At 35.4% G+C, this 24,058-nt stretch overlaps 1 protein-coding gene across 12 annotated transcripts in view; it reads right to left on the bottom strand.

The window, feature by feature from the left end:
• RABGAP1L (RAB GTPase activating protein 1 like) overlaps positions 1–24,058 on the bottom strand; it is a 716,515-nt gene that overhangs the window by 101,401 nt on the left and 591,056 nt on the right. The window contains exons 1-2 of one of the 12 annotated variants that reach the window (XM_074222086.1): positions 2,801–6,498; positions 709–1,008 (exon numbers count right to left, since the gene is read on the bottom strand). The exons of 10 other annotated variants lie outside the window; for them this stretch is intronic. In XM_074222086.1, the coding sequence (XP_074078187.1) occupies positions 709–819 (111 nt within the window). In that variant the 5' untranslated portion in view covers positions 820–1,008; positions 2,801–6,498. Of the gene's footprint in view, positions 1–708; positions 1,009–2,800; positions 6,499–24,058 lie in introns of those variants that run through there. One more of the 12 variants, XM_074222087.1, reaches the window with a different exon arrangement.

The raw sequence follows: 24,058 nt of genomic DNA, 5'->3' as shown, positions 1-24,058 counted from the left end.
TCAAACAAAATGTACTACAGAATATTTTCACATTCATTCCCAAGACAAGCAACAATTTGTAGAGACTGAAAATTAAGATATTTTAGTTTAATTACATAATTGAGCATACATTTAGAGTGTCTATATTATTGCCCACTTATAAAGTGTCACTGCAAAGAAGCAGAAATATAAATGAAAATGACCCTACTAATTCTATGTGGTAGATATGTGTCCATATATACAATATGTTTATCTGAGTATATATATATATAATATATATATATATATACACACACACACGTGAAAATATATATACATATATATGAAAATATAGACATATATACAAACACAAATATACATATAACATTTTGGTGTATGTATATTTGTATATACACATATATCTATCTAAATTTTTATCTATTTACATACACACACATAAATGGCAGATACTTTGGACCAAGTAGTTTTCCAACTGAAAAATTCTCTCATTATTAACACACCTTAAATAATAGTTTAACATACTCTGTACAATTCTTTTACATAATCTATAGTATTCCAAATGTCTTACAATATTATATAGTATAAATAAACCAAAAACAGTTTTCTATACATGAGACCAGAAGCAATACTCTTATTTTCTTGACTAGTAAATTAAAACTTGGCTGACTACTCTATTGGACATGGATAATTCCACCTATATCTACATTAATTTCATGAAGCATCACCTACCATAGTTTTGGGTTTGCTGATTGCCACAAGACTTGTAAGGAAGTCCTCATCATACAGCTGGCTAAAAACATGGGCATCGTAGGCTACCATTATGGAGATTTCTTCCATCATCTTGCCAACTGGCTTCCCAACAGCAGCAGCAGCAACTGCACCAGAGCCAGACCAGGTTCACTATCCAAAGAAAAATCTTGCTGCAAGCTCAGTGCCAAAGAACACACCCACCTGAAGAAGCTAGAGTGGGTGGAGAGTCACAGACCAAAAAAAAAAAAAAGATACCAAAGCCTTGTCTTGCAGTCACCCCTGGTGGGAAGAATAAGAGAGGTTGCTGTTATCTCTGTAGGAAGTGCATGCTATAAAATTTGTCTTGCATTCTCAACTCAAGACTTGGAAAATTCAGTTTCTGAAATTTTTCCTCAAACCTCAAGAAAAAAAAGAATTCCCTTAGTTAATATTAGAAACTGAACGCCCACCAAGAAAAAGGTAACTGTTAGCAAAGTTTTTCAGTTCTTGGTAGAAAGATGAAAAATTCAACCAAAACAAAATTCTTCTTAACAGTTTATCTCTGTCTTTTGTCTCTACAGGAAGATTCTTCTTCTTGGGGGAGTTAAGATTTTCTTAAGATACTTCTTGTTAATTCTGCATGCTCAAAGGAAAGCATGGGATGACAACTTTTAGTTTTTAAAATAGCATAGTTTTTAAAGAGCTATGAATTTTAAAATATATTCCATAATTGAAGCGGAAAAGCCTTCTCTCACACAGTATTTTTGATTTTTAAAAGTTGCAAAAAAAGAAAAATGATATATGGATATCAGCAATAACCACACCCCAACCTCCAGCCCTCCAAGGGAAGAAAAAAAAAATAACCTGACATCCAAAAGCTTTCAACAGAGCTCTTGATCTAGCTCTCTGTTGTTCACCAAAAAAGTAAAGTTACTACTTGAAAAAATTATAAGGTTCTTGCTTAGAGAAAGGCAAGCATTTCTAATCAAAACAAACCATTCTTGCAAAGAAAGACTCCCAGCATTTTATTTTATACAAAAAGAAAAACAACATAAATCTCCTCCCACAAGTTTAATTTTCTTTTTCACTGATTTCAAGGGAAGATTTACTTTTAATTACAAAGTGAGAAAAAGACAGCCATGGTGGGTTCATGCCTCAGTCTTACATGAAAAACATTCAGCTGTGGAAAGCAAAGAAATTCAGTAAATATCCCCCAATGAAAAAAAAAAGAGGGTAGGAGATGAATTCTGAAAGCTTTTAAAAATTGCTTTTAAAAAATTTATTTCTATGATCTCATAGAAATAACATCTACATTCTATTCTATGGGGAAAGGATAAAGGGATGAGAAAAAAAAAGTAGAGCAAATATCTTCAAAACCTGTATTCAAAGTGACCATAATGCTTGATAAAGATCTAGCCTTCCTTAGACAGAATCCCCATTATAAAAATCTTATCCTAACTTGAACTTGATCCGTTGGAAGGATATTCCTTCAAATTTGTCAATGAGGGAAGTCCCAAATTCAAAAGACAACTGACCATATGGGAATGTCTCTCCAACTGACCTGTAGCAAAGACACTGGGTTGTCCCAGGTTTGCTTTCCAGAACAAAAACAGGATAAGCCCTAAGGGGTACTCCTCTTCTTCTCCCCACCCCAGGTTTTTCCTTGTGTATCTTTCACCAAGAAGAATATGGTCATTTAAATGGCACCAAGCTAAATTTGCATGTGAAAAGATCTAAGCAACAGCTGGAACATTCTGCATTAAAACCCAAACAAACCTTTCCCTTAAACAGGAAGGTGGGGGGGGGGGGGGGGAGATACCTTATTGCTAGGAAACAGAAAAGCGTTCTAACAGGCTTAGTGGAGCAAAAATGCAACACTAGAGGTAAAATCCTCAAGATTAAACAGGCTGCCAACTCTATTTAACTTTAACTAAGGCAAGTTTACATTTTCATTTGTGGCTTTAATGGCTATTTTCCCTTTAAAGATTTTTCCCCTGTTGCCGCAGGGATATTTATATTCTTTTACACTAAGGTTAAAAAAAATTGACAACTAGCAAACAAATCACCTAACAGGAGTTGAGAGAGGTCATACCTGTTGCCTGTAACAATGCTCCTTGGTCTTTGCAGTGGCTTCAGAGGACACTGGACACTTCCTGGACACTCCCTAGCGTCGGAAGGCTTCCACTCTCACTGGGAGCCCCTCTTGCACTACAGGGAAAGCAATCTTTCCAGATCCTCAGACTCTGCTCAGCTCCTGAGACCTGGTGCTCCCCCACCTATCTCACCCCAGCTGAAGGAGGTAGGGTGGCACAGCCACCTGTTGTGGAAGGTAAGAGTGCTTTCCCACAATTCCTCGCTCTCTACTGTCAGCCACCCAGTGGCAAAGGAGAATTAGAACTGCCTTTGAACAGTCACAAAGGCACCGAGGGAACCAGTGTACAGTGTGACAATAAACATTATTATTCCCTGCTAATGAGATCACTACACCTAGTCAGCAGAAGGGAAGGAAGGAGGGAGGGAAGAACAATGCAGAGAAGTCTGGGCGGCTGACTGAATTTTATTTATCCATAATATCAAAAAGATATTAGAATCTTAAAAGAGCATCGGGTCAAAACTTCCTCATTTTCTAGGCAACAGAGCTTGTGAGGACAGTTACAAAGGATTTAGAAGTCAGGCCATTCCATTCCAAATCCAGAGGATTTTTCCCCTGCCTCATTTAAAATGCATGTAAGATCATCATATTCATCCCAAAATATTTTTTAAAATATACTTCTTCAAAGATTACAAATACAGGTTATATTTTCCATTAATACATTAAAAGGTAGTATGGCATTAAATGGCATATCTAGAACATCATATAAATTATTTGATATTTAAATATTCTAAACAACTGCTTAATTAGGCAAAATCGGAGTAAGATTCTATCTAACTAGATCTCATCTGAGAGGTCCTCTAATCGAGCCATAAAAATTTTGCATATATGATTTTTATAAGTTTCTAGTCCCCTATTATTTAGATTGATATCTGAGGTTAGAGATAAAAGAGCTGTGGGGAATCTATACTCTTTTGTAGAGCAAAGATATTTTAGATTCTGCAGAAAGTTGTTTCTGATAGTTAATTCTTTGAAAATGAATTTTCTGTACACATCACTCTTTCCCCTTCTGACTCTAATACCATTGTCATGAAGCAATCAAACTGACATAGCCAGTGATGGGTCTTCACATTTACATACATTCAGCAAGTACTTTTCCTTAACTCTTTCAGCCTCCTTGAAGGGCAAAGGAAGAATCTACCCAAATCTCCCTCTATGCCACTGCCCCCCCCCCTTCAGCTTCACTATCCAGCTCCAAAAGGAAAAAAGGGGAATTCGTTGGGATCAGATATAACTTTATAATTTCCAAAATTTTACAGATGGTTAGTGTTAAAGTTAGCCAAAAGAAAGATGGTTAGTGTTAAAAGTGTAAATAATTTTACAGCATCACTAGGCAGCCATAGATGATGAGAATAAAAACTCCATTAAAAAAGTAGTTTCTTGGGGGTAGCTAGGTGGTGCAGTGGATAGAGCACCAGCCCTGGGGTCAGGAGGACCCGAGTTCAAATTTGATCTCAGAAACTTAATTACCTGGGGGTGTGACCTTGGGCAAGTTACTTAACCCCATTGCCTAAAATGAATGAGAATTTTTCTTAAAAAGAGTAGTCTCTGAGTACAACAATATACAGAATGAGCTACAAGTTTTTATTAAGGACCTACAAATGTGGCCAGGCACTGTGCTAAAAATGATTCCTGTTCTGAAGAAGCTCACATTCTAAGTGGAGAATCCTTTCTTAAACTGGAAGCTAGAAGCTCGCCATTAAGTAGCCTTGTGACCCTTCTGTAAGTACTAATATTCACTGGGTTATCAGAGTCATTTACTACACATCGATTACTAGCAGTGCATTTGTTAAATGTGGACTTCTCTGGAATTCATTTTCTTTATATCATGAGAGAAATGAGATGAAAGGATTTCTAAAATTTTTACTAGAGTTAACAAACTATGATTTTTTAAGACAATCCATCACCAGGTTGGGAAAGGAGACAGAAGGGAGGAAATAATGACTTGTTTCCTTTAATAATGCATTTGGGACAACTTCAAAAAAATATGGTGGGTGGAAAAAGGAATACTGCAACAGTCACTTGGAAAATAGCTACATGAGCTTCCTTTGGAAATTTACACACTATCACAAATCTGCCAAATTTAATTCACCATGAGATAGAGGAGAAGGAGGGTGATATCAGGTGATCAAGACAATAGTAAACTAATAAATGCTGGAGATTGAATATGTGTAACAGCTATTGCCAAATTCATATATATTTATTGTATTGCTCCCAAATACTGCTTACTTAACAGAAACTTCCAAACAGGACTCCACTGGGAATGATTTTTTACTACCATAAGTCCAATAACATATGCTTTCCAGATCTGCCAATTTAATATTTTACACCCTTGCAAGAAAAAAAATCTTCATTATTTCTTCTAAATTTTTTATTTGGATCACTCTATATATTTGCATGGTTGATTTCAACCTTTTTTCCCTTCCTATTTATTACTTTTCCAAGGACATTAGAAATGTTTTAAATAATCATCTGATCCATAAATGAAAGGCAATGATTAAGTTTTTAGAGTCTTTCTCTGTATATTCTGATTCAGTAATAATGAGAAGAATGGACCCCTCTAGAGTGCTTTACAAGTCACTGGGTACTTTCCTCATAACAATCAATCAATAAACATTAATTAATGTTTAACTATGCAGAAATACCTACTATGTATCAGGCAAGGGCTACGAGCTGAGGATACAAAAAAAGGGAGAAGACAACTCCTATTCTCAAGCAGGTTACAATCTAATGAGACAACATGCAAACATATATATACAGAGTGCAGCGTCCAGCCTCGGCGGGGTCCTTGGAACTTGACAGGAGGGATAGTTGGCGAAATGAGTTGAGTCAACAAATGGGTAAAGGCTGGAGCAGGTTGACTGACTGTCAGCTGCTTAGATTTATTTTTATAGTCTTAGAATCATATGAAACAAGCAAACTAAAATCATTTCCTTGGTTACAAAAGTATACAATTTTCATCATTAATCACATAGTTCATATGGTTACAAGTTTGATCATGTAGTGGTTACAAGTGCGATTATCAATCATATAATTAATTTTCTTGTCCCTGCTCAGACCGTGATGACCTCAACCTGCCTGTTGCCTAGTTTGTTGCTGCATAGAAAAGTTATTGATTAAACAGAACTTTCCTTATAATAATCTTTGATATAATTTGTTTAATGGAATGCTTCTATGTTTTTGTACTGCATATGTAATGTTTTTCAATATGCTCCCTTGACAACCTATAGTGAGGGCAGTTATGTTTGTCCACCTGTCCGTTGATTCCTTCAATAACTAATTTCCTTTCAGCCCTTGTTGGGAGATGCTATGGTTTCTATGACTTTTTATTCTTTGCCAATAAACTAAGGCTGTTAGAGTTCACATATTGGTTACCTATACTAACTATTCTCTCACCATCTTTATCATATATTCCTGTGTATGATAAGGGGGGCAAAACTGTTAATTTCCCTGGAATTCTATCTGACCCATCTTGTACCTGGTTTCCCTGTATATATTCTGACATGTCCCTGGAACTCCCAGTGCTGTGTCTTCCAAAGATTTCATAATGCTGAAGCCTTTTGTATGTCTCAGGGAGAGGCAGTCCTGTTAAATTTGGATAGAGTTCACAATCTGTTTTATTCAAGGAATTTCTCTGAAATCCTTCCTTTATATATATATATGTATATATATATATATATATATGTGTATATATATATATATACATATATATATATATACATATACATATACATATACATATAGTCATTCCACTATTAGGATGAGTAAGTTTTGCAATCAATAATAGACTTATAAATATGGGTATACATGGAATCCCTATATATATTGAAGAAGGAAATGTTGTTCCATCAGGTAGTGTGACTGACCTGAGTCTTCTTGCCATGACTATGTCAAACAGCTTAGAGACCCTGGCTCCCAACATTAGAGCAAGCTTTACACAGGGAAAATAGGATGTAATTAACAGAGGGAAGAATTAAGGGGAAGGGTACTAGCATATAGTGAGATTATGATTGGGATTTAAAAGGAAGCTGGGAGGGTCAGAAGGGAATAGGTGGATCAGACTCTTGTGGGGCACTAAAGTAGCCTGTCTGCTTTTCTGCTTTAAACCAGTAAGGTTAAGAGTGAGCTATGTAGAGCTTTAGCTAAAATGGTCTTTATATAATTCCCTTTCCTTAAGTGATCCGGGAGATTCCTGTATAGGAAATGTCTATTATATTAAGACATAATGAACAACAGTAAACCCTGACTTCTGGAAAGTCCTTCATGATTCCAAAGTAACCAATATTGCATGGCTCACCTGAAGGATCATTTAAGCATTCATCAATCAATCAAGAGGTCTGATTATGTACATGCTCTGTGACAAGCAAAGTTCTAGGTACTGAGGAGACAAGTTTAAAGAATGAAACAACCCTTCCTCTCCCATGAGTTTCCATTCAAATGGGGGAGGTGACAGTTCCATGTCAAAATGTATACAGCATAAATGCAAAGCTAATAGTACTTAAATACAAGAAAGTCTGAGAAGTAGGTAGCAGGAGTGGGATCAGGTAAGCTTTCCAGCATAAGCTGATACCTGAGCTGATTCTTAAAAGAAAAAAAGGAATTTTCTGAATAATTGTAAATTTTGTTCTCTGAGTAAACTGTAAAAAGTAAAATGAATAAAGATAAAGGAGGCATTCATTCCAGGTATGTGGGATGACCCAGGTGGAAGTGCAAAGGCAAGATGAGAGGAGATGAGTGTTAAATATGAGAGAGAAGGTAATTTTGACTGATTTGCAGAGTATAAGAGGGAAGAAGAATAATGGACAATGAGGGTGGAAGGATAGGTTGGGGTCAACAAGCAAAAGCATTTATAATTTTAACCTAGTCAACACAAATTCCTTGGAATTTATTAAGTAGGAGAGTCATATGGCCAGATCTGGGTTTAAAGAAAATTACTTGTTCAACAGTGTGATCAGTGAACCAGAGTGGAAAAAGATTTGAAAAGACTTGTAGTAATCTAAAAGTAATGGTAGCCATGTGAGTGGAGAGAAGGGAAGGATGAGGGAGATGTTGGAAAGGAACAAATAGTAAGATCTGGCAGCTACATGGAAAGTTATTTTATGATTAATAATTATATTAATTATTAAAGTGAAACACATGTGGTTATAAAACAATTACTGAATAAGTTATAGATCAAAAGTCTCATTAAGATACAAAATTTTTTATAATGATGTGCCACTGATTCTTTTAAAATGTTGTCTGTTTCAAGTTTTCATATTTAAAGTGTAACCACAAGTTCCCTGGAACATTTGCTGATTTAGGTCTGAAAAATCATTCTTATAGGGTTACTGTTCTTAGCCTTATACTCTGCTAAGCAAATCAAACAGCCCTGTTTGCTGTTTTCTTTTTTGATACATATAGACAGATTTGGGGGCATTAAAAAGGCCTTTGACCTCAGTCAGCCATGTTTCAGGTTCCAATCAGTGAACAATGTAGTCATACTCTCTATGGATCTAACAGTAGAGATTTGAAAGAGGGGAAAAAAAAACATAAAGGAAAGACAAAACTATGCCCTGAGAACATAGAGGGCTCTGAGACTTAAGAGCCAGGACCCTCCTACCTCTCTGGTATGATGCCTGTTTGTTCAGTTCTACATAGAGATCTTAACAAATGACTTACTTCTTCCTTCTCCTCCTCCTCCTCCTCCTCCCCCTGTTAAACAAATGGATGCTTTTGAGAGATCTCCAAAATAAATTAATATGCTCCATAAATTCAGTAATTATTCCCCAATTATATTAAATTCAGCAAGCACTTATTAAGCAACTCTCTTTCTATAGCTAGGTATGTACATATAATATGCATATCTCAGAAATCACAAAATATTTACACTATATACACAGCAAGGAAAGTCCATTAAAATGCAGAAAAGATAAACCCTATAGCCAGAGGGTGGGTATTCTGAGAAGGATCTTAGCTCAGTTTCACCAGGAGGAACTTTACAACTTCTGAGGAAGCAGCCCATGATGACTCAGTGGATAGAATGCTGGATCTATACTTAGGAAGACCTCATGGACAGTACGGGATCTCAGAAAGTCAGATATAACTGAACAACAACTACAACATAATTTTTCATGCAAAGCAGTGTGTGAAAATGTAAGGAAATATCACTACTACAAATGCAAAAGATTTTTTTAAACATTTAATAATTATTCTAGAAGGACCTCATACCTAGAGATCTTCAAAAGGGAGAAAGTACATAAATGAACCAAACAATCCCCTTAATATTGTGTAATGACAAAAAAAAAAGAAATGAATAACTAGACTCATTATCTCTGAACTCCAACAATTGCTAAGCAAATTCGAATACCAGAAAATGCCTTTCTTTTATTAAATTCTCTTGTACTTAACCAAGAAGAGAATGGGCAGCAAAACAAAAAATACTTGCTTAAGAGGAATTAGAAATTTCTCTTCCTCAATTGCATCAAGGTCAAAAATGTAGATGAAAGCAAGAGATTCCCCAGATTGCAAAGCAATAATGGAACATTTAATCAATTAATAGTTATTAACTACCTCTATGTCCCAAGTTGGGCAGATAAATTATGTGGTAGATAGTGCCAGGCTTGGAGTCAGACTGAGTTCAAATCTAGTTTCAAACACTTCCTAGTTACATGACGCTGGGCAAGTCCCTGAACCTTGTTTGTTTTATGAACTGGAAAAGAAAAGGGCAATTTACTCTAGTATCTTTGTCATGAAAATCCAATAGAGTCACAAAGAGTGGGACATGATTTGAAAATGCCTGAACAAAAACAGTATGTGCCACTTTGTTAGGCAATGGGGATAAGGACAAATGAGGAAATAATTGTTACATGAAACAATCTTATATTCTAATGGAATCCATATTCAAGATCATTCTTGCATTTCTTTCTTAACTCCATTCTTGACTCTGAGGATTTCTCTGGCATTTCATCCTATGTACCCTGAAAATTCCAGTTACCCCAAAAGCCCCTTTTTCTGATTGGTCAATTACTCCCCCACATCTCCATTCTAAGGAAAGTGTCCATGGATGCCATGTTCATTCTTTAATTTTTTACTATATTTCAGACTTTTTGACTTTCTTCACTATGCCCTTGTGTGGACACCTTCTCAGTTTTCTTTTACATGTTATTATCCCTCCAGAGAAGGGACTGTGTTTCTTTTTGTTTGTATCCAAATTCCAAACACTTAACCCAGTAGCTGGCACCTGCTTAATAAATGCTCATTGATATCTGACTTAACATAGAAACTAGATAGTGGAGTGGTTAGGGATGCTGTACAACCTGGGTTTGAATCCAGTTTCAGACACTAGCTTTGTGACTCTAGGTAAGTCTTTTTTTTTTAAGGTTTTTGCAAGGCAAATGGAGTTAAGTGGCTTTTCCAGGGCCACACAGCTAGGCAATCATTAAGCATCTCTGAGACTGGATTTGAACCCAGGTACTCCTGACTCCAAGGCTGGTGCTTTATCCATTACGCCACCTAGCCACCCCTAGGTAAGTAAGTCTTTTAAGCTTTGTCCACCTCAGTTTTCTTTTCTCTAGAATGGAGAAAATAATAGAACATACTTCCCAGGGTTGATGTGAGAACAAATTGAGATAATATTTGTAAAGCACTATATAAATGCTAGTTCTGCTTTTTCTTTTTCTTCTTCTTCTTCTTCTTATTATTATTATTATTATTATTATTATTATTATAACATCCTTAGCAAACACTGAAAATAATTTTTTGTTGATTGATACTAAATATTTTTTGATAGTAAGACTTTCTAATTTTTATAGGTGAAATAGTGGTACCATTATTTAGAAGTTTATAATATTTGAAGATGAAAGGGAAAATAAAGATTATTTAAAGATTCAATACCTTCATTTTTATAGAGGAGGAAAATGAGTCCTAAAGGGGTAAAATGATTTGCCTGAGATCTCACAAGTATTCATCGGAATTAGTGAAATTCAATTCTAGGACTTTTGATTCTAGAACCTTCTAGGATATTTTGTTACCTCTTTGTATTGGGGGGGAAAAAAAGAAGAGTAAAAAGAGATGTTTTGCATCCTTTCAATAGAAAAAAATAATTGAAACTGTTAATTCTTGTACTTGAAAAGAATGAATAATGATAATCAGCATAAAGAGAAGTAGGAATATTTTTAGATGCTTTTAAAAGTTTAATGCAATGGCTGAAGGCAGCCCATGTCACCTCAATTCCTGGACTCCCACATATATCTATATATATCTCTTCTTTACTTCATTTGGAAAATATTCTCTACTGACCTAATGATTTTTTTTTGCAAGGCAAATGGGGTTAAGTGGCTTGCCCAAGGCCACACAGCTAGGTAATTATTAAGTGTCTGAGACCTCTTTTGAACCCAGGTACACCTGACTCCAGGGCTGGTTCTTTATCCACTGCGCCACCTAGCCACCCCTGACCTAATGATTTAAAATAATTCATTCATGACCACAAGTTTCTATCAAGAAAATCAGTGTGCTATTTGTTCCTTGCAAAGGCTCACATTGGGCACTCAGAGTGCAAGACAAGTAAAAGACCAGAACAGATAAAAAACTCTAACAAGAACTGGATGATGGTCATGCATCATCAAGCAGTGCTGGGGTTTGGTGAAAAGTCTAACAAAAACATTCCTTCCCCGTCATAATGAAATAAGGAGGAAATGCAGTCGATGCTTTTCGTTTTGCTTTGTTTTTAAAGGAAACTTCCAAAATCCAGGTGTGATCTCAAGAAATACTATTTATCAAATGTTCCATTATATGTAAAATCATTACTAAATGTTCTGAGGGAATACTAAGTATCAGCTTATGGATCTTGTCTTCAACAAGACAATATAAACAGAATAGAACAATTTAACAATGTGATGCCATGTAAGAGGAAGAGATATTTAAATAACTGGTACAGATGTTAAAAAGTACTCTGGGAATTTAGAAATAGAAGAGATCATTATGGGTTAGACTGGTCAGGGAAGACTTCTTGAAAGTGGTGGGTCCTGTCTAATACTGAAAGATTGGTAAAATGTGGTAAAGCTCAGAACAACAACAATATTCTCAAAGTAAAGTAAATAGTAAAATAGTAAATGGTAAAAACAGTAAAAAAGTAAATGCAGCTACAACGGAAAGATAGTAGGAAATAACAGAGTAAAGATTAGGGACAGATGGCAAGTCCAAGCTATATGTATATGTTAGCCTGAATACCAGGCTAAGGAATAACCAATTCATCTTGTAGATAATCAAGAGTCTGGGAGACAAAGAAATCAATTGACAATGGTGCAAAGGGATTGGAAGAGGAAAGTCAATAAGATCAGATGGGAAGCAAGTGCAACAATCACAAAGGGTCAAAGCTTCATAGATTTAGAAAAGGAAGGGGTATTATTGGGCAGTAACTTGCTAAAGGTCATACAGATATCAGAGTCAAGGATTTGAACACAGGACCTCCGATTCCAAATCCTGAATTCTTTCTATTCTATTAGCATTGACTTCACCTTGTCTCTACCCCCCCACCCCACCCCAGATGTGAAGAGACAGGACTTGAGATGAGGGTGTCTACAGAAAGATAGGAAATTAAGGAAAAGGTTTTACCAGAATAGAATAAATGAGACTTGGTACTTGACTGGATATAGGGAAATGGAATGATGGTGTTAATGACTAACAGGAAAGTCAGGAAGAGGAGGGTCAAGGCAGCTGCTAAACAAATATTTGGTGAATGTATGAATGAATAAATGTTGGTTTGCCTTTATAAAGCACAGAAGTGGCAAGGAATCAAAGAAAAGGATCAAAAAGGACTTCTAACTGGAGTGTATTTGGCAAACAGTATGGATAGGCTTGAATTGAAGCTTTTGGTGGCAATTTGGTATGGGGGTAAAGAGCACCGACTTGGCAGCAATGAATGAAGCATTTATTTAAGGATTTATTAAGTACCTCTCACTGGGAACATGTAGGGCAAAAGAGAACAGCCTTGCCCTCCAGGAGTTTATTTTTTTAATTCATACAGAGGACAGCCCACTGGACTTGGAATCAGGAAGAATCATCTTCATGAATTTAAATCCAGACTCAGACACTTAACCCTGTTTGACTCAGTTTCCCCCATCTGTAACATGAGTTAGAGAAAGAGATGGTAAACCACTCCAGTATCTTTGCCAGGAAAATTCCATGTGAGTTCAAAAAGTATTCAATAACCTCCTCGTTAGAGAATTTGAATCAAAGCTCTTGCTACTAAATGATCTAAATGAATAAAGGGGTATCTGTTTTCTCATTTCTAAATTGAAGGGGTTAGATTAGCTTCAAAGCCCTTTCTAGCACAAATGGAAGATCACTCAGTTGAGAATCAGTTCAAACCTGGCCTCTTATGCTTCTTAGATGGGCAAGTCACTTAACCTCTATTTGCCTCTGTTTCCTCATTTATAAAAAGGAGATCATAATGGCATCTCCAAGAGTTTTTGTGAGGATCAAGTGAGATAATAATTTTCAAGCACTAAAGGGTCATATGAATGTTACTTGTTGAGAAGGGGAGGGGAAGAATGGTAAAGATGGAGGAGTTAAACTGTGAAAAGGGTTTGTGACTTTCCTCAACTTATCTAACAAAATGGGAGGCAAGAAAATCTATTTCTCAAGCCCCTCCCCTTTGTGCTTGAGATAAGGGGATTCTAGGGAGTAAGCTAAATTTGCAGAAGTTGGAAAAAAAAATGAAAGTAATTTCCTAACACTGAAAAATCAGCTACCAGGAAATTCCAGCATGGAAAAAGTAGGGGTACCATGAACAGATCAGCCTCAGTAGTTTCCTCCCAAAGCCTTTATCTTTTTGTACATTGCTATGTTTTGGTGGATGATTTTGAAATTTCAGTGAGTTTCCTGTCATGGATGACTGGTAAGGGTTGGTGGAGTTGGAGGTTAAATGCTCTTTAGTAAGTAGAACAACAAAAGCTCTTCTTTCACATTTCCCTGACTGTTCTTACAAGCAGAACATCATTGATTTTTATTATGAAGAGTGATTGTTAAATGGAGAGGGACCAAAGGAAAAAATTTTATTGTATAGGAGTATTTATTTATGAAAACTGTATCAACAAAACATTCATTACTAAAGGCCATGAAATGGAAACAGCTTTGCACAGAGAATAGAATCTTTCTTTGTGTGACTATAGTTGTGGGGTTTTCCAATGTCCCAGTTTTACTTATTTTTTGTCTTTATTAAAGATCCAAATGAAATATCTTGATGAAAACAGCAGTTTTCTTTGTCTAGTACAGAGGTGACCTTTGAAATTTCAGCCAAATGCAATTCAAAGATAGCACCTATGAACTTTGAAAGACAATTTAAAATGGTTTAGTTTACTAATATAGGGATTCAGAGCCTATGTGTAAGAGGCTGCCCAGTTTCCAAGTTTGCCTCTGTGTTCTATTTCTCTATTAAAATTGTTTTAATTTATATTAAAAAATACTTAATGATAAAAATGAGCCATGAATCTCACATTTATAACGTTATAAGAATATAAGACTTAAGAAAAAACTATCAGTGTTTTTTTCACATAACAGTCAAGTTCAGTTGATTAAATTATTAGAATGTGGCTGTATACAATGTAAAGAAAGCATAGACAATATAACAGCTAGCTAAGACTTTCAAAGTGTTTTAGAAATAGGTAATCCCTCACAAGATCCTCATAACAGACAAGTGCTCTCATTTTCCTGTAGTTACTTCTATATGTACTTTACTGACAGTAGTAAATTCCAAATCCCACAATGATAGGAAGTTGTTTACAAAGCTATAAATTCCTAATGTTAAAAAATAGCAACTCAAGTTTATATGGTACTTTAAGGTACATGAAAGCCTTTAAATGTTCTTTTTAGTCCCATTTTACAAATTGAGAAATTGAATTAGACAGTCTTTCTTGTAACTTGCTCTGAATCACACAGAGAGTAAATAAAATATCTGAGTCTGAATTTGAACTCAGGTTTTTCTAACTTCAGGTTTTATACTCTAAACTCTGGACCACCTAGCTGTTTAGGAAAGATTTTTAACCCAAGTCTTCTGATGTCAAGTGTATTGGAGTTTTTAAATTAAAAAGTCATTTATTAAAGTTTATTATGCTTATATATTACTTTTATTAGTTTTTATTTTTATATTTATTGGAGTTCTTTCAATTAACTATTGGAGAAATCTAGTCATTTCTAGATCACAGTTTGCCCATCTTATTAAAACAAAACTGTACAAAATAGTCTCTACAATCTCAATCAAGTGTTATTTTTTTAAGTCTCAATTTGTTATTAATCACTGGTATTGAGTAGTTAATCCAGATATAACTATTAGAAATATTAGTTTGTTCTTCTAAGTCTTTTAGGAATAATTTTAACATTGGTCATTTTTAAATGTCTTAGAAATAATTTTAGAAGTAGTCATTTCCAAATGTTAAAATTAGTCCCTTAAAATGGAAATTTAGCCACAACTCATGAAAAAACATATACAAATGGCTGGAAGATTATTTTTGCTTTCTTAAAGAATCAAGATAATAAAAGTTTCTTGACACAAATAGTTCAGGTAAGCTTTCTGGCCTCTATTATATAACTCCATTCTTTCAACTTGCCATTGTATTCGTGATTAAACAAACAAACCAACCAAAAAAGTCTGAGGTAAGAACACACACACACACACACACACACACACATCAAAATGCAAAAAGAACATAAAAATATGGTTAATAATCCTCTATTTTCTAAAGTGGCATTATGCTTGCCATCTCCTACCCCAACTTATAAAAAATAACATCCATTAACAATTCCAATTTTATCAGTAGCTACTTGTAAAATTTACATGAGGCAAATCTCTTTCTGGAGATCTATCATAAAAGTTCATGATGAATCGATGAGCATAATTAATCATTAGACAAGTGATAGCCTAGCAGTTTCTTCTTGTAAAAGATTATAGGTTATAAATTTCCCTGGCACCGCCTCATTGAATTCAAAAGCCAAAAAACAAAACAAACCAAAAAAGCAAAAACAAAACCAAAACCAACCCCCCCCCCAAAAAACCCAACCTGATTCTCTTTCACTGTACATATTTCATCCTCTGCCTATACCTTTCTGACATATAATGGCATTTTTCATAGACTACACCTTTTCCCTGCAATATTACAGAATGCAAACGGGAAGTTAGCTTATTATAGGCTAGGTTTTATTTGAGCATTGTTGTTAAAAGTACAGATATGGTAAAGGATGGGGGATGTGCCATTTCAGCTACGGATAAATGGATAAACTATATATCAGCACTAACCAATGAGACATTGCCTTAGGAGTCTTCTATATACTTAGCTAGGATTGTCACTGTAGTGCTTAAAAAGTGACTGTAAGAGTTGATATAAATCATTTAAATTTAATATCCATGCAATTTTTGTTTGCTAGACCTTAGCATGTTTCTCCTTTAATTAAAAAAAAACAATAACTTCTGAATGATGAGAAGAGATGTTCCTGAAATTGGTACCCAGATGCTGCCATTTCTTTATCTAGCATACATCATTAACAGGGTTAATTAATTGGGGGAGACTGCCTAAAACAAATGATGAAAACAGAGCAATTCTAATGCAAGAAGAGAAAAGGTGTCAAAATGGAAAAGGAATCAAAATCAAAGATATTGAATTGTTACTGCAGGCAATGCAATGTCTCCCCCTCCTCACCCCTCTTTCATCCACAAGACCACCACAGAAATAATGCCAAAGTCAGAGGAAATTGAAGGAAAACCACATCTGGTCTGCATAGAGATGATGCTTACTCAATTGTGGGAGCGGTCCTTTCTCCACCTCCCAGAAATAAATAAATAAATAGGACCTTCAAGTCCATTAGTTATTTTGTCAGTTGCTAAGCAACAGGCTTGCTGTAGGGTGCTAGCATGGAATTAGTACTTTTTGAGAAAAAAAATCAAGATAAATTTAATGTAAAATTAGGGAAAGCCACCTGAAAGGCAGAAGAGAGAGCAAAGTATTAAATAGGCATCTTTAAAAGGATGCTTATAGTAAAAGAATTGATTGATTTGGTTGAGAGTTTTATTTAATGTAAATGCCAATGAAATTCTAAAATACACCTAAGAAGTAAATATGGTATTGTTTATTTAAGCAATAGTAATTTATAGTCATCTTTTGCTAATTACTTATTAATTTTCCTCCATATCTCAAAATAACAGAATTGCAGGAAGTTGGAAGGGCCCTCAGATGTGATCATTACAAGCTGGACTAAAAACGAGGATTCCTGTCCCAACTTAGCCAAGGGGCCACACTGAAGACCTCCAGTGGGGAGGAAGAAGCTCCCTCTTGAGGTAGCCCTTTCCCCTTGGAGAGTCCTCTAGCTGTTAGGAAATACATTTCTTCTATCAAATTTCCTTCTGAATAATTTATGCTCATTGCTCTGAGCTCTGTCTTCTAGGGCCAGGCAGAACAGATCTATTCTCTTTTTCACATCATGGCCCTTCTAGATCTACTTCATGCCAGATGTATCCTCTCCCACATCTCTTCTCCAGGCTAAAAAGTACTTTTTTCCTTAAGTGAATCCTTTAAAGACATGATCTGTAGACCCTTGATCATTCCTAACATCATGTTCTGGTCATTCTCTACAACTCATTTGTGTCCATTCTAAAATGTTGAGCCAAAAAATAAAAATAATACTCAGATATGGGCAGATTAGGGCTGAATGGAGTAGGACCTTCATCAGTCACCTTCTTCTACAGCAACTACCAAATGAAATAATATAGTGGGAAGATCAAATAAAAAATATAGTGAAGCATTTATCATGGGACTTTATGCTCATTTAGCAGTACACTCAACCTTCCACATCTTTTTCACATAAACTATTAACCACATGGTCCCAATTTTGGACCTATGAAATTCATTTTTTTTGGTGTAATATTTTACATTGATCCCTATTAAATTGGTTCAATTAGGTATGGCTAGGTCTTCCGGCTTATTGAGTTCTTTTTGATCCCTGAATTTCTCATTCCTGAGTCTATTATTCACAAATTTGATAAGCATGCCATCTATGCCTTTATGTGAGTAATTGTTAAAAATGTTCAACAGCAGAAGAGAGAGCATAAACCAATCCCTGGGGTATTCCACTGGCAACCTTTCCAAATTGACAGTGACCAACTAAATGGCTCTTTTTCAGTCATAGTACTTAATTCTATACTACTTCTCATATACCTTAACCTACGTTTTTTTTAAATTTTAAAGATTTTATTTGAGTTTTCAGTTTTACAATTTTTCTCCCAATCTTACTTCCCTCCCCCCACCCCCCATAACCTACCTTTTTTCATCTTTCCCACAGATACTAGAGAAATTTTCTTTTCTTTTCATTTTTTTAGAGAAACTTTTTTCAAATGCTAAATAAATGAAAACCCCAGAATTCTCTTGGTTTACTAGTCTAGCAACTCTTTTAAATAGGGAAATGGTTTTAGTCTGGCATGGCCTTCTATTTTTAAAATGTCATTCTGAACTTAAACCTGAAATAAAATGGGCATTTCCATATGCATGGTAGAACAAGAAAATAGGATTGTATTTGTGGATCTTTATTATGTATAGCTGACTTTCCTTTTTGAAATCTATAATAACCTCAATATTAACTTTCAAAGTTGTCCTGAGTTTCTGTGAATGTTTCTGACTTTCATTCTGCTCTTTTCTATGAATTTTAAAATGCTTCAATGACTGTCTTTTTTTTTCCCCCTTTTTCTTTGTGTGGAGCGAGGGGATATTATATTGCTAGACTGTTCCACCTCCTACTTCATCTCTACTGAAATAAAAAAGAGTAAAAAATAAAGCTGTAAAAGAATTAAACAAATATGCAGAGTCAAGCAAAGCAAATTTTTGCATTGTTTTTGTGGTATGGCCTATTCTTGATAAAGTGACCTGAAAAGTAATACCTACTCTCTGCATTCGCCAGTTTCTTTCTTAGGTGTTCACTTATCTTCTCTTCAATAATACATTCTAGAATTTTGCTGGGAAATGATATCAGAGCACACTGTTAGTATTACTGAGAATCAGTTACAAGATCCCTTTTCTTTTATGATGTACTGGTCTCAAATCCCAGTGTCTAGTTACCCTGTTCTTGTATTTTTTTTTCATATAAGCACATGTGACATGAAAGTATTAAAGTCCAGTTGCTTAATTCTGCTTTCCATACCAAATTCCTATTCTAAGTTCATCTTCTCTGATTCCTAAAAATTGTCTTATTGCTAATATTTTGAAATGTTCACTTCTTTTTAGCTTATAGAATCTACCCACAAAAAAAAGGAAATTTAGATGCTCCAGAGATAATTAAGAGATAGTAGAAGCAATTTTATGGGGCGGCTAGGTGGCGCAGTGGATAAAGCACCAGCCTTGGAGTCGGGAGTACCTGGGTTCAAATCTGGTCTCAGACACTTAATAATAACCTAGCTGTGTGGCCTTGGGCAAGCCACTTAACCCCATTTGCCTTGCAAAAACCTAAAAAAAAAAAGAAGCAATTTAATTAAGAGAATAGCCAAATATATGAAAAAAAATACTGAAGAGGTCCAGCTGATATAGGGAGGAGGAGGAAGTAAAGCACAATATTATATCAGATTGAGGATTTAAGGGAAGTCTCTGCTCCTTTTATAGTCATGCCCATATCACTAGCTTTAATTGTGGTAGGACATGAGTGGAATATAAATTGTTTAGGGAGAAGGTAATGTTCTGATCTGAAAGATGTTAAGATTATGGAAACACTGGCAAGATGCAATGAATATTCTTCAATCAAAATATGTAATTTCCTCTCTGTATTAAATAAATAACCCTTGAAGAATAATATTAAAGCACTCTCCCTTCCCAAAGTCTTAAATTTATCCCAGAGGGAGAAGAGGAAGGAATATTCATTAATTGAATGTCTGCAATGTGCCAATCATCATGCTAAAAATGTCACAAATAGGATCTTATTTGATCCTCAGAACAATCTTCCCCATTTCCCAAAACTCAACATTCTTCAAAATCAATCAACTCTGAAATTCTCATCTCCCTTTGACTGGAGAAGATGGGGAGCTCCTCCTAGATTCCCAGGGCTTATCAATGGACTTAGAACACGGTGAGTCCTTAATAAATGTTTAATGATTCAGAAGACAACCCTAGGTAGCAGGTGCTATTATCAATCCCATTTATAGCTGAGGAAACTGAGGCAGATAGAGGTTAAATGACTTGCCCAGGGTCACACAGTAGGAAGTATCTGAAACTAGATGTAAACTCAGATCTGAGATTTAAATCTGACTCATCCGCTGAACCACCAAACTACCATAGGAGTAAAGCAGCTATTTGAAGTTAATAGGCTACCTCTATTTAAAAGAATCCACAAATGAAAGATTCAAATTCTGCCTTTATTATACTTATATTTAAGATTTTAGACAATATAATGTTCTATTTCATTGCTACCTATGCTAGGTGGTAATAATAATAATTGTTCCTATTTATATAGATATATCCCATAAATACATTTCATACATAAAATGTATTTATATAATATTTTATAGATGTATTTATGTAAATCACGTACTTTTATTACATTCATACACACACACAATAGGACCTATATCTCATTTGTGTTGTGTGTGTGTGTGTGTGTGTGTGTGTGTGTGTGTGTATGGCTTGGTTTAGAAAGTGAATTTTTACATTCAAAAAGGATTTATTAGGCATACATAGTATGCTAAGTTCTAGAAGTACAAAAAAACAGTAAGGAAATAGTCCCTCTTCTCAAGGACCTTATATTATATGGTAATACACCAGATCCATGTCTTCATGAATGATATCATGCTAATTGCAGAATCTCCTTAATGAGATTTGTGTTTATTCAGAAGAACTGGTTGGACCACAGAAGACAGGTAGTTCAAGACAACTGCCCAGGAATTCCTTCTACAATATCCTTCATGAGAGATCTTTAAGCCTCAACCAGAAAACCTCCAGGGAGAGGAAATCCATCATTTCCTGAGGCAACAATTCCAATTATGGGCAGCTCTTATTCTTAGAAAATATGTCCTTTATCAAATCAAAGTTGTTTCCTCACAATTTCTATTCTCTGGGACCAAGGTGAACAAGTTTAATCTCTTCTATGTAATGCCCCTTAAAATACTTGAAGACAACTATTATGTCCTTCCATCCTTTTTTCTTCTTCACAATTAGTCTTTAGTTCCTTCACTTACTTGGTCTCTCATTCCTTTGCTCATCTTTTTAAATGCTCTGCTTCAAACTTAACAGGGGAGAAAGTATTGGTACTGTTACCTGTCTTATTTGGACATGATAGTGCTCTTAATATAGCATATTTGACTGCCACATCATTATATTGATTTTGAATTTTTAATACTCTAAAACCTCTAGATCTCACATGAATGGTTATCTAAACATCTCCACTCTTGATTCTGAAAATAATTTCTTGAACCCAAGTATGAGATTTTACATTTATCTCTAATAATTTCAGGTACAGCTAGGTGGTGTAGTAGATAGAGAACTAGCCTTGGAATCACGAAGATGCAAGTTTGAATCCAGCCTTAGATACTTGACCCTTTTTTCATTTTTGTTTTTTGTTTCTTTTAGGTTTTTTGCAAGGCAATGGGATCAAGTAGCTTGCCCAAGGCCACACAGCTAGGTAATTATTAAGTGTCTGAGGGCACATTTGAACTCGGGTACTCCTGACTCCAGAGCCTGTGCTCTATCCACTGCACCACCTAGCCACCCCCTCAGATACTGTATCACATCCAGGGGCCATCTCCAGTGGCCCTGATTCCTATCTGGCCACTGGACCCAGATGCTTTAGAAGAGAAAGTGTGGCTGATCATGGCATTACTTTCCCAATGTTATGGTTTTCTTTAAGAATGAAGGACAAGGGGCAGCTAGGTGGCATAGTGGATAAAGCACCGGCCCTGGAGTCAGGAGTACCCGGGTTCAAATCCGGTCTCAGACACTTAATAATTACCTAGATGTGTGGCCCTGGGCAAGCCACTTAACCCTATTTGCCTTGCAAAAAAAAAAAAACCTAAAAAAAATAAAAAGAATGAAGGACAAGGGGCGGCTAGGTGGCATAGTGGATAAAGCACTGGCCTTGGAGTCAGGAGTACCTGGGTTCAAATCCGATTTCAAACACTTAATAATTACCTAGCTGTGTGGCCTTGGGCAAGCCACTTAACCCCATTTGCCTTGCAAAAAAAAAAAAAAAAAAAAGAATGAAGGACAATCCAGAGAAAGAACTGTGGAGTTTGAACAAAGACCAAGGACTATTCCCTTTAATTTAGGAAAAAAAAACTGATTATCTTATTATCTGATCTTGCTATCTCTTTTACTTTATGTTTCTTCCTTAAGGATGTGATTTCTCTCTCATCACATTCAATTTGGATCAATGTATACCATGGAAACAGTGTAAAGATTGGCAAATTGTCTTCTGTGGGGGTGGGGGGGAGGGAAGTAAGATTAGGGGAAAATTTGTAAAGCTCAAAATAAATAAAATCTTAAAAAAAAAAGAATGAAGGACAAACATCACAGGCAGGTTTCCAGTGAAATATTCTCAGGATCTTTACTTGACCCTTCTTCAAGAAAATGAAGGGACAAACATCAATAATTTCTCCTTATTAGATGGAGCACATTATTCTAGCCTATTACTATCTTTCTGGATCCTTACTATCATTTAAATGTTTGCTATCTTTCCTAGGTTTGTACCAATTGTGAATTTAACAAGCATGTCATATATGCCTTTATCTAAATCATTGATGAAAATATTGAAAAACAAATAATGAAAGAACAACTCTCGGGGGTACATTATACTAGAAATGTGACTCCCTCAGTGACAAACTTTATATATTGTTTTTTTAGCTAAAACAGCTTGCTTTCCTCTCACATGCCATTATTTGATCAATGAGGGTCTGATACTAGTTAATTATTAAACATTTTTCATGGTTCTAGCTAAACTGAACCTGGTAAGGGAGCCACCAGCACTGTGAAACCTGTGTTCAGAACAACAGACAAATTGATGATATATTAAAATTGAACTTATTCTTACAATTATCTTTTTTCTTCCTTTCCCCCTCTGTGTGGCATTTCATATTATAGATCATTCAGTTTTTTTTTCGCTCACTGAAGCTCAGTTTCGCTCTGTTGTTGCTTTTAAGAATGATTCAATGTCCCTGATAATAAGGAGGAGAGATACTCCTCAAGTTCTTTCTATCTTCTCTTTGGAAAGTTAGACTAAGCTGAATGAATGAGTGAGACATTTATTTATTTACTTATGTGCAAAAAGCAGCGTACTAAGCACTGGAAATACAAATAGAAAAGATAGCCACTATTAGCCCAGGAATTCACATTCATTAGAGAGACACACACAATAGATGAAAGGTTTGGAACATAATCATTTGGCTATGGCAGAAGTACAAACCATGTATGTCAACAAAAAATTATTCCTATTTATCTGTAAATATGTTGGGTCCCTTCAGTGGAATAACTCTTTTGAGGGCAAGGGTGGTCTCACTTTTATATTCGTGTTCCCAGCACATGAATGATTCTGTTTATACTCTGGAAGCAATAATCAATAGATAAATTCTGGAAGCATCAAAAGTATGGTATATAGGGAAGGCACAAGGTAATGAAAATAGTGATTAACAGTGGAAATGAAGATTAATATTGCAAGATTAAGTTTATCACACAGAATTTGGAGTGAAAAAATGTGTTCAGGTTGTAATATTTGATTCAAGGTGGATTAAGAATATTTTGAGGGGTGGAAACTGGAATATTCATTCATTTAAGAAATATCCCCAACTGCCTCATGATATGGACTAGGGACAGAACCTAACCCTCTGGTATAGATCTCTAAACATAGTCAGAGATAAGAAGCTATCTAAATAATACCATCTCAGGAAAATACCTGTTTGCTGTCAGCAGTATGGCTGAGTAGATCTCAAGTAATGGACTTAGAGAGTTAGGAAGACCTGCATTCATGTCCTGTATCTTAAACTTACTAGCTATGTAACTATAGCCAAGTCATGTAACTTCTTTGATGGTGAGCCTCAGACAAAGCCTTCTTTTCACAAGGATGGAAGAAAATCCATACCTAGGAAAGTAGAGATGCTTAATTTTCTACTGCATCATTTCTTCTCAGTCCCATGTTTCCTCCTTCAAGGGTTTTTCCTGAATCACTCAGTTTTTATAGACACATACATTATATTTTAATATGGAATTT

This window comes from Macrotis lagotis, chromosome 2 (assembly GCF_037893015.1).
Source record: "Macrotis lagotis isolate mMagLag1 chromosome 2, bilby.v1.9.chrom.fasta, whole genome shotgun sequence".
NCBI lineage: Eukaryota > Metazoa > Chordata > Mammalia > Peramelemorphia > Peramelidae > Macrotis > Macrotis lagotis.
Note: the sequence above shows the minus strand (reverse complement) of the source record. Positions and strands in the feature narration are given on the sequence as shown.